Source organism: Myotis brandtii, unplaced genomic scaffold, assembly GCF_000412655.1.
Source record: "Myotis brandtii unplaced genomic scaffold, ASM41265v1 scaffold62, whole genome shotgun sequence".
NCBI lineage: Eukaryota > Metazoa > Chordata > Mammalia > Chiroptera > Vespertilionidae > Myotis > Myotis brandtii.
In genome coordinates this window covers 1,728,707-1,739,412 of record NW_005370366.1, presented here as the reverse complement: position 1 = coordinate 1,739,412, position 10,706 = coordinate 1,728,707, and the positions used below count along the sequence as shown (strand labels likewise).

At 37.4% G+C, this 10,706-nt stretch overlaps 1 protein-coding gene across 3 annotated transcripts in view; it reads right to left on the bottom strand.

The window, feature by feature from the left end:
• The window catches only part of CRYL1 (crystallin, lambda 1), a 164,904-nt gene that overhangs the window by 102,176 nt on the left and 52,022 nt on the right, over positions 1 to 10,706 (bottom strand). For all 3 annotated transcript variants that reach the window (XM_005880006.2, XM_005880007.2, XM_005880005.2), the window contains exon 3: positions 8,661 to 8,787. In XM_005880006.2, the coding sequence (XP_005880068.1) occupies positions 8,661 to 8,787 (127 nt within the window). The remainder of the gene's footprint in view (positions 1 to 8,660; positions 8,788 to 10,706) is intronic.

The following is a 10,706-nucleotide window of genomic DNA, read 5'->3' as shown; positions in this document are numbered from 1 at the left end:
ACTAAAGGGAGCAGTCCAACAAGAAGAAATAACTCTGGTAAATATATATGCACCCAATATAGGAGCACCCAAATATGTAAGAAATCTTCTGGAGGAGATCAAGGGAGAGACTGACAGCAATACAATCATAGTAGGGGACCTTAACACCCCATTATCACCACTGGACAAATCCTCTAAACAAAAACTCAGCAAAGAAACATCAATCCTAAATGACTCACTAGATCAGATGGAATTAATTGACATCTTCAGAACATTTCACCCCAAAGCCACAGAATATACATTCTTCTCAAGTGCACATGGGTTATTTTCAAAGACAGACCATATATTGGGTCACACGCAAAGTCTCTTCAAATTCAACAAGATAGAAATCATATCAAGCATCTTCTCAGATCACAATGGCATAAAACTGGAAATCAACTACAATAAAAAAAATCAAACACCTGAAGGCTAAATAGCATGCTATTAAACAATGACTGGGTTACCAGAGAGATCAAAGAAGAAATAAAAAGCATCATGGCAACAAATGACAATGAAAATACAACAATCCAAAATCTATGGGACACAATGAAAGCAGTCTTGAGAGGGAAGTTCATAGCTCTACAAGCCTACCACAAAAAAACAAGAAACAATGGTAATAAATTACCTACCCTACAACTCAAAGAGTTAGAAAGAGAGCAACAAGAAAAGCTCAGTGTAAGCAGAAGGAAGGAAATAATAAAGATCAGAGCAGAGATAAAGGAAATAGAGACCAAAAAACAATACAAAAGATCAACAAAACCAAGAGCTGGTTTTGGAAAGCTAGTGGTGGAAAAAATAAACAAGATTGATGAACCTCTAGCCAGGCTCACCAAGAAGCAAAGAGAGAGGACTCAAATAAACAAAATCAGATATGAAAGAGGTGAAATAACAATCGATCCACAGAAATACAAACAATTATGAAAAAATACTATGAACAACTCTATTCCAAACAAAAAGGACAACCTAGACAAAATAGACATATTCTTAGAAGAAAACAAAAATATTGGGAGAAAATGTTTACAAAACACATAACTGATAAATGGTTTTTGTCCATAATATATACATAATGAAATATCAAAATTCAATAATAAGAAACACAACCACCCCATTTTTTTTAATAAGCAAAAGTGTTAAACAGACACTACACCAACGAAGATTATATGAATGGCAAATAAAGAGGAAAATATACTCAATGTCATTATTGAAATGCAAATGAAAGCCACAATAAGATGCCGATAAAAATATATGAGAATGAGGAAAAAAACCACCCTAATAATATCAGTATGCACAACAACTGACACTCTCATACATTGCAAACAAGAATGCAAATGCTAGAGCCACTTTGGAAAACAGTGGCTCTAGTTTCTTACAAAGATAAACATATACTTATTATATGCTGAGCAATTCCACTCCTAGGCATTTACCCAAAAGAAATAAAGTAAATGTTCATTTATAAAAATGTGAACACAAATGTTTACAACAGCTTTATTCATAATTGCTAAAAATTGGGAACAAACCAAATGTTCTTCTACTGGTGAATGGATAAGACAAACTGTGGAATACTCCTCAGTAAAAAGAAACAAGTTACTGATAACCACAACATATATGCACCTAAAATTCATTTTACTCTGTGAAAGAAGTCCAACTCAAAGACTGCATATGGCATAATTCCATATTATGTAACATTACAAAAAAGGAAAAACTATGGGGACAAAAACAGACTGGGAGTAGTCAGGGCCTGGGGAAGCAGGAGAGGACATTAATTGCAAGGGGGACTGAGGGCACACAGAGGATAATGGGAATGTTGTAAAGCTTGAAAGTGATCACGGTGGTGCCTGGATTGTATGCAATGTCAAAACACTTAGAACTAAACACTAAAATTGGTGAATTTTATTTTATGTAAATTATACCTTAGCAAATTTGATTTTAGAATTTTTTTTTAAACACATGGAACAGAAAAATTGAAATTCAATTTTCAATGCACACTCCTATATATTCTCAAGGCTGGCATCCCACATGCCCTTTGCTACTACATCCCTCACCTCCACCCATACCTCCATCCTACCAAAAGGATTACTCTGAGCCTCAGTGAACCAAAACAAAATTCCACCAAACTCCCATCCTTTAAGGAAATATAAAGGCTAAAATGTAAAGTCTAGCCCTAGCCAGTTGCTCAGTGGATAGAGTCTTGGCCTGCGGACTGAAGGGTCACAGCTTTGATTACAGTCAAGTGCACGTACCTCGGTTGCAGGCTCTATCCGGACCTGCACAGGAGGCAACCAATGTGTCTCTCTCACACCAATGTTTCTCTTTCTGTGTCTCTTCCTCTCCCTTCCACTCTCTCTAAAACAAACAAAAAAATCAATGGAAAATATCCTCAGGTGAGGATTAAAAAAATAAATAAATAAAAATAAAACGTAAAATCTAAAAACATTAGTATTCCCATGAACCAGGAGGTCACGGTTCAAAATTCCCAGTCAGGGCATATGCCTAGGTTGTGGGCTGGATCCTCAATGGGGGTGTGTGCAGGAGGTAGCCAATCAATGATTCTCTCTCATCATTGATGTTTTGATCTCTCTCTCCCTCTCCCTTCCTCTCTGAAATAAAAATAATAAATAAATAAATATTAATAAACACTGCTTCTTGTAATTACTAACAGAGTCTGAAAGTCCTTATCAAAATGACTAGCATTTTCAAAATTTTAAAGATAAAGTGCAAATGCAAATTCTGATAATCTGCATGGATAATATAATTTTTACTTCTAGATTTCAGCTATTGTCTTGATTTTTGTGTTAGGAAATTCCAGTTAAACTTCATAATTCTATAACTCATTCCATGGCTCCTATGAGCTACCTCAGTCTCAAGTCTTAAATTCCAGAGATTAGATAAAACCTCTGTACCATAGCTAATGAGCCTTAATGCTCTTTAAGAGTCAATGCTTTAGACAGGCTTTTCAGGATAAAGTTATTTTTCCAGAATAGTGGCTTTTCTTGCCAGGCAAGATTTGATCTCTAAATTGCACTAAGTTCTAACAATTCAGGTTTCATTCTTGCACACTCCCACCGTTCAACACAGAATTAGGAAACTCTGACCCATGCTCCTGCCCACTGGGGTTTGGGTAGAAAAAAAATCCACCATGGAGATTTACACTCACATTTCTGGGACTTTCACCCTTGGGGACACAGCAACATCTATAATTGGGTTGTTTGTCATTAGAGAACAGTGGCAACAATGTGGTTTTATTCACTTGTTAATTCGCAAGCTCTGCGTCCTGCTTTTGAACAATTCCCTAAAGTAATGATACTTTTATTTGCCTTTAAAAAATATGTCCAAAGAGCCTAGATTAATTTATAAATCATAAAAAGGAGTTCCAAGAGTTGATAAGAAGGTACAGCTACGAAGAAGTCTCTGGACACTAAGATGAGGAAGCTTAACAAGGCCTGGTGAGTAGATGCAAGACAGGTGACCATGGCCTTTTGATCCTTCAGCTTTAATGTCATTCTTAGGTTAAACATCACATGATATACATAACGACTGTTTTCAGTCTAAAAATTATACTTCTTCTATCTGACAAAGTCTTGGGCAAATCATGCTATAAGAAATATTCTAAGTTTTATTTATTTTTTTAAATATATTTTATTGATTTTTTACAGAGAGGAAGGGAGAGGGATAGAGAGTTAGAAACATCGATGAGAGAGAAACATCAATCAGCTGCCTCCTGCACACTCCCCTACTGGGAATGTGCTCGCAACCAAGGTACATGCCCTTGACCGGAATCGAACCTGCGACCCTTGAGTCCGCGGGCCGGTGCTCTATCCACTGAGCCAAACTGGTTAGGGCAGAAATATTCTAAGTTTTAAATAAAAACCTTGATACAAAATACTACTTAAACAGTAAAATGTCAACTATGTTAGAGAAAGACAGAAAATAAATAGAAGCAATGGAAAGAAGTACGAACACACAAAACTATTAAAACATTTTTTGAATAGTGGACCTAATCAGTATTTTCCTAAACTTTATTTTTCGTTAAAATGTATTTTTAACATTCCTGAATTGTTAGAAACCTAATAAAATTTAACAAACACATGGTATAGCATTAAGCAGGCTTTGATTTGGGAATTTTATTTGCTTATTTGTTTGGTAAGCAAGGTGAAATTAATATGCATTAGTTGCAAAATTTGGAAAATCAAATTTGCTGCATGTCATATAAAGAAATGTGTAAACATGCCCAAGAAAATCAGTCAAGGCATCAGACAAAAATGAAATCTCAATTTTTTTCCCTTACCCATTTTTTATTCTGATTATTTTCACTCTCCATTTAAACTCCTTCCCTGATATCTCAACATAATAAGGACCACATATGACAAACCTACAGCCAACATCATACTCAACGGGCAAAAACTAAAACCATTTCCTCTAAGAACAGGAACAAGACAGGGATGTCTGCTTTCCCATGTCTTATCATAGTGATCAGACAAGAAGAAGAAATAAAAAGCATCCAAATTGGAAAGGAGGAAGTAAAACTGTCATTATTCGCAGATGACATGATATTGTACATAGAAAACCCTAAAGATTCCACCAAAAAACTACTAGATTTAATAAATGAATTTGGCAATGTAGCAGGATACAAAATTAACACCCAGAAATCAATGGCTTTTTTATACACCAATAATGAATTCTCAGAAAAAGAAACTAAACAATCTCATTCACCATTACAACAAAAAATTAAGATACCTATGAATAAACCAAGGAGGTAAAAGACTAGTACTCCAAAAACTAAAGGACATTGAAAAAAGAGATAGAGGAAGATATAATCAAGTAGAAGAATATACCATGTTCATGGATTGGTAAAATCAACATCATACTACCCAAAGCAATCTATAGATTCAATGCAATCCCTATTAAAATACCAATGCCATATTTCACAGACCTAGAACAATTACTCCAAAAATTTATATGGAACCAACAAAGACCCCAAATAGCCACAGCACTCTTAAGAAAGAAGAATAAAGTTGGAGGAATCACAATACCAGAGTTCAAGTTATACCAGAAAGCCACCGTAATCAAAACAGCCTGGTACTGGTGCAAGAAAGGCATATAGATGAATGGAAGAGAACAGAGAACCCAGAAATCGACCCAAGCCATTATGCTCAATTATTTGATAAAGGAGGCAAGAGCATACAATGAAGTCAAGATAGACTCTTCAATAAATAGTATTAGGAAAATTGGACAGATACATTTTAAAAAAATGTAACTAGCCCACCAACTTACACCATACACAAGAATGAACTCAAAATGGATAAAAGACCTAAATGTAAGTCATGAAACCATAAGAATCCTAGAAGAAACCATGTTACAGATACATCTCCTAGGGCAAAGGAAACTAAGGAGAAAATAAACAAAGGGGACTACATCAAAATAAAAAGCTTCTGCACAGCAAAAGAAACCATCAGCAAAATGACAAGAAAGCCCACTGTATGGGAGAACATAGTTTCCAAAGGTACATCCAATATGGTGTTAATTTCCAAAATACATACAGAACTCATACAACTTAACAAAAGGAAGACAAACAATCCAATTTAAAAAAGGGCAAAGGACCTACATAGACACTCCTCAAAGTGGACATACAGAAGGGCAAGAGACATATGAAAAATGCTCAAAGTCACTGATCATCAGAGAGATGGAAATTAAAATGACAATGAGGTAGCACCTCACACCTGTCAGAATGGCTACCATCAACAAATCAACAAATGACAAGTGCTGATGAGGATGTGGAGAAAAGGGAACCCTAGTACACTGCTGGTGGAAATGCAGACTGGTGCAGCCATTATAAAAAGCAGTAAGGAGTTTCATGAAAAAATTAAACATGGAACTGCCATCTGATCCAGTGATCCCAATTCTAGGAATATATCCTAAGAAATCACAAACACCAATCAGAAAGAATGTATGCACCCCTATGTTCATAGCAGCACAATTTACAATAGCTAAGATTTGGAAACAGCCTAAGTGCCCATCAGTAGACGAGTGGATAAAAAAGCTGTGGTACATTTATACCATGGAATACTATGCAGCTGTAAAAAAAGAAGGATCTCTTACCATTTGAGACAGCATGGAGGGGCCTGGAGAATATTATGCTAAGTGAAATAAGTCAGTCAGAGAAAGACAAGTATCACATGATCTCACTCATATGTGGAATCTAATGAACAAAATAAACTGATGAACAAAAAATAGATCCAGAGACACAGAAGCATAGAATCGATTGGGGCATCTCAGAGGGAAGGTGGGGAAAGGTGGGAAGTAATCAACCAAAGAACTTGTATGCATATATGCATAACCCATGGACACAGACAATTGGGTGGTGAAAGCTTAGGACGGGGGATAGGGGCAGGTTAGAATGGACCAATGGGGGGAAATAGGGGACATATGTAATACTTGGCTACATTATAAGATAGTTTATTTTATAAATTTATTAAGCATTTTTTATGTGCCAAGTACTGTGCTAAGCACTTTACATGCATAAGTTGGAATATTTCCCCAAAACTTTTCCATAAAAGTACCAGCTTTATATTCAAGTCATTTTAAAGTTATATTGTGGAGGTTCTCCATTTTTTGAAAAATAATATACTGTTTGGGGAAGAAGCATTAACCTAAACTAATTCAACATGGTAGTGTAGAAACCATCTGAGAGAATCTAGTTTTTAAAATTGGACCAGAAAACAAAGAAATTTAACATCAGTGTATTAATGATTCCTGGGACATGACTTTACTATTTCTTGGGCTGCAAAATTTGTAAATAAGCTTTATAAAGATCACTTTTTTAAAAAAAGGAACACAGCAAGTTGTTATGTTGTGGGACCACAAATCTCAAGCATACTACTGCAGGGAGAAAAAAACACATATAGGTCTGAAAATTCGTAGTTGAGTGAAAATAAAACTTCTAGTGCCATCATCATATATGGATTTTTTAAAGCATCTCAGAGGAAAGCAAAGATGTGCTCTGGAAAACATATTCACATGTTCATATTTTATATCACATATATGGGTAATTATAATATTTATTTCCACCATGTAAATATTACATATCAAATGGACCCCAAAAAGGATTGTTTTAATCTTCTCATTGGAAAAACAGAGCCTTGCCTTACATTGGGGTCCCCTTAGACATTGTGGTTCCTTCACAATCACCCAGTGCATGGGGTATGATGCCCATTTCACAGGTGAGGAAGTGGGCTCATTAAGAAACTTGCCAAAGTCACACAGCTGTTCAGTACAAAGTTGCCTGACTTAAAGTCTGTGTTCTCAACCACCGCCTCCATGCAGGCGGCTCCCACATGTCTGTGTTTGGGAGGATTGTTGGACATAAACTGTGTCTCCTCCTCCAGCAACATCAGCATAAAAAGCACACACTTCCTTAAGCATGTGTGAAGAGCCTTCTGTGCTGACCATGCTAGAAAGCTTCCATGCTCTCTCTAGAAGCAAATCCTTGTACAGGCCTGCCACCACCTCAGTAAGGGTGAAACAGGTGGCACGTGAAGGCTAATTAAAGAAGCATCTATCGGATCCCTCCTCAATGCTACACAACTTTCACCACATCAAATAGAGATGAAAATAATAGAAAAAGGTAAAGAATTGAAAAATAGGCCCCTGCTTATGTTCTGACTGATACACATTTGTTAAATGAACCAGAGAAATTTTAGAGCCACAAAGTCGAGATTCTAAGATTTCGTGTATTTGACCTGAATCTCAAGGCAGCAGCTGACCATAAAACACGTGTGCTCAAACTGCTGGGTTTGTTCCCAAATTCTCAGCTATGTTATATACCTAAAACTAATACAATATAATATTGAATGTAAACTGTAATTGAAAAAAAAACTATTTTAAAAAATGGAATATAATCTCTCATTCAATAGAAAGATAAAACTGTCCAGAAAATCTATTTTTGCTCAAAATCCTAACACCTCTGAAAGATCATCATCCCAGTAGTTTAAAGCCCATAAGATGTTTTGATGATAACATTTCCTATCACAAAAATCATAATTTTGCCCTGGCCAGTATGGGAGGATGGTTAGAGCATCAGTCTGCGCACCCAAGGGTCGTGGGTTCGATTCCCAGTCAAGGACTTATACCTGGGTTGCAGGTTCAATGCACAGCCCCAGTCAGGGTATGTGTGGGAGGCAACCAATACCTCTCTCTCTCTCTCCTTCTCTCTCTCTCTCTCTCCCCTCCCTCCCTCCCGCCCTTCCACTTTCTCTAAAAACTCAATGGAAAAAGTATCCTTGGATGAAGATTAACAACAACAAAAAAATCATCATAATTCTGACCTTCATGTTACAAGAGGTCCACACTTTTTTTTAATCCTCACACGAGGATATGTTTTTTTTTTAATTGATTTGATAAAGAGAGAAATGCAGAGATAGAAGAACAATCCATCAGCTGACTCCCAGGGATCAAACTGGCAACTTAGGTATGTGCCCTGACTGGGAATCTAACCCATAACCTTTTGGTGTACGGGATGACACTCCAACCAGCTGAGCCATCCCACCAGGACAAGAGGTCCATACTTTTAACTGCCTTGTATCTTCCCCTGTTCTTCCAAGGAGGTAGGAAGCCCTTATGGAATTGAGCACAGGCCCTTAACTCACCTGAATGTGTATGGCGCCCTCTACTGCTTCTTGAATATTTGAGCAACCAGTGATGAGGAACAGCTGCTGTTCTGCGCTCAGTGAACCTTTCAGAGAACTTGACTGCTCCAGCAACTTCATGTCTTTCCTTAAAAAAAGGAAAGTGTATTCACTGTGAGTATTCAAAAACAAATTTTAAAACAAAAAGGTCAACATCCCTCATCAGTAGGGAAATACCAATCAAAACCACAAGGATAGGTCACTTCACACCCATTAGTATGGCTACTAACAAAAGAAGAGAAAATAAACCAAGCGTTAGTGAGGATGTGGACAAATTGGAACCAGGTGCACTATTGGTAGGAATGTAAAACATGTGGCAAGCAGTTTGGTGGTTATTCAAAAAGTTAAAAATACAGCTAGCACATGATCCAGCATTCCATTTCTTGGTACATAACCAAAAAAATTGAAAGCAGGGACTCAACAGATATTTGTACACTCATGTTCATAAAGGCACTGTTTGCAATAGTAAAAAGTTAGAAACAAGGCCCTGGACGGGTAGTTCAGTTGGTTAGAGCATTGTCCCCATATGCCAAGGTTATGGGTTCGATTCCTGCTCAGGACACATACAAGAAGCAACCAGTGAATGCATAAATAAGTGGAACAACAAATCAATGTCTCTCTTTTTCTTTCTTTCTTTCTCTCTCTCTCTCTCTCTCTCTCTCTCTCTCTCCCCTCTCCCCACCCCCACCCTTTCCTCTCTCTCTAAAAATTAATTTTAAAAAGATAAAAACAACCCAAATATCCATAGACAGATGAATAAATAAAGTGTGGTTCATCCATACAATGGAACATTATTGAACTTTCAAAAGGAAGGAAATCCTGTCACATGCCACAACATGGATGAACCTCTAGGATATTATGTTAAATGAAATAAGCCAGTCACAAAAAGACAAATACTGTATGATTCCACTTATTTGAGGTCCCATAGAGACACAAAGTAGAAGGGTAGTTGCCAGTGCTGGGGGGGAGAATTATTGTTTAATGGGCAGAGTTTCAGTTTTGCAAGATGAAAAGAGTTATGGAGACGCACAATAATATGAATGTATTTAATATCACTGTACTGCACACTTAAAATTACTATGATAGTAAATTTCCAGTATTTTTTTCAGAAAGGATGAAACAAGGCTGACGGGAGGTGAAACTGGAAAGCAGGAGTTCTTCATCCTCACCCTCAGTCCCTGGGGAGAAGGTTTGAAAGAAGGTATATTCTAATCAGGACCATCTGGCTTCCTGGTGTAGGAACTGTGCTCAGAAGGGCCCTGTGCTGGATATAATGCTCTGCTGTCAGCACCTTAAAACTCTTCATAAATATTGAGCCAAAGGCCCACATTTGCACTTGGCCTCACAAATTATGTAGTCAGTCCTGCTGAAAATTCATGATGGGTTAAATAAACAAGGCAGAGTGCATACACAAACAGACACAGACACAAGCGCACACACACAGTTGCTTAAGGAGCACCATTCATGCTTTCCAAAAAATCTTGGGGATTTTTCTGCCAGTGAGTCAAATAATTTTTACATGATTTCATGTCATGCTTTTTACCTTAAAGCTGTCAAAGTCCTTCAGCCCAAGAACACATCACTTCATCTCCTGAATTACATGCAAAATAGTGTCTTCAGATTTGACTTCAGATCAACTCTCTGTGCACATGTGTGTTGTCATTTTTTCAGTTGTGGCTATTGAGCCAATTCAAGCAGCTTATACTGGTATAAGTTGTACAGAGTATTGTACGGTGTCATAGTGACAGATTCAAAATTTAAGATTTATCAGTTTGATACCTAAAATCAAGAAAGAACCACCCTGGACGGTGTTGCTCAGTGATTAGAATGTTGGTCCGAGCACCAAAGGGTCTCAGGTTCAATTCCCAATCAAGGGCACATTCCTGGGTTGTGGGTTCATTCCCCACCCCTGGTCAGGTTACATTCAGGAAGCAACCAGTCCATCGATGTGTCTCTCACATCAATGTCTCTCTCTCTCTCCCTCTCCCTCCCTCCCTCCCTCCCTCC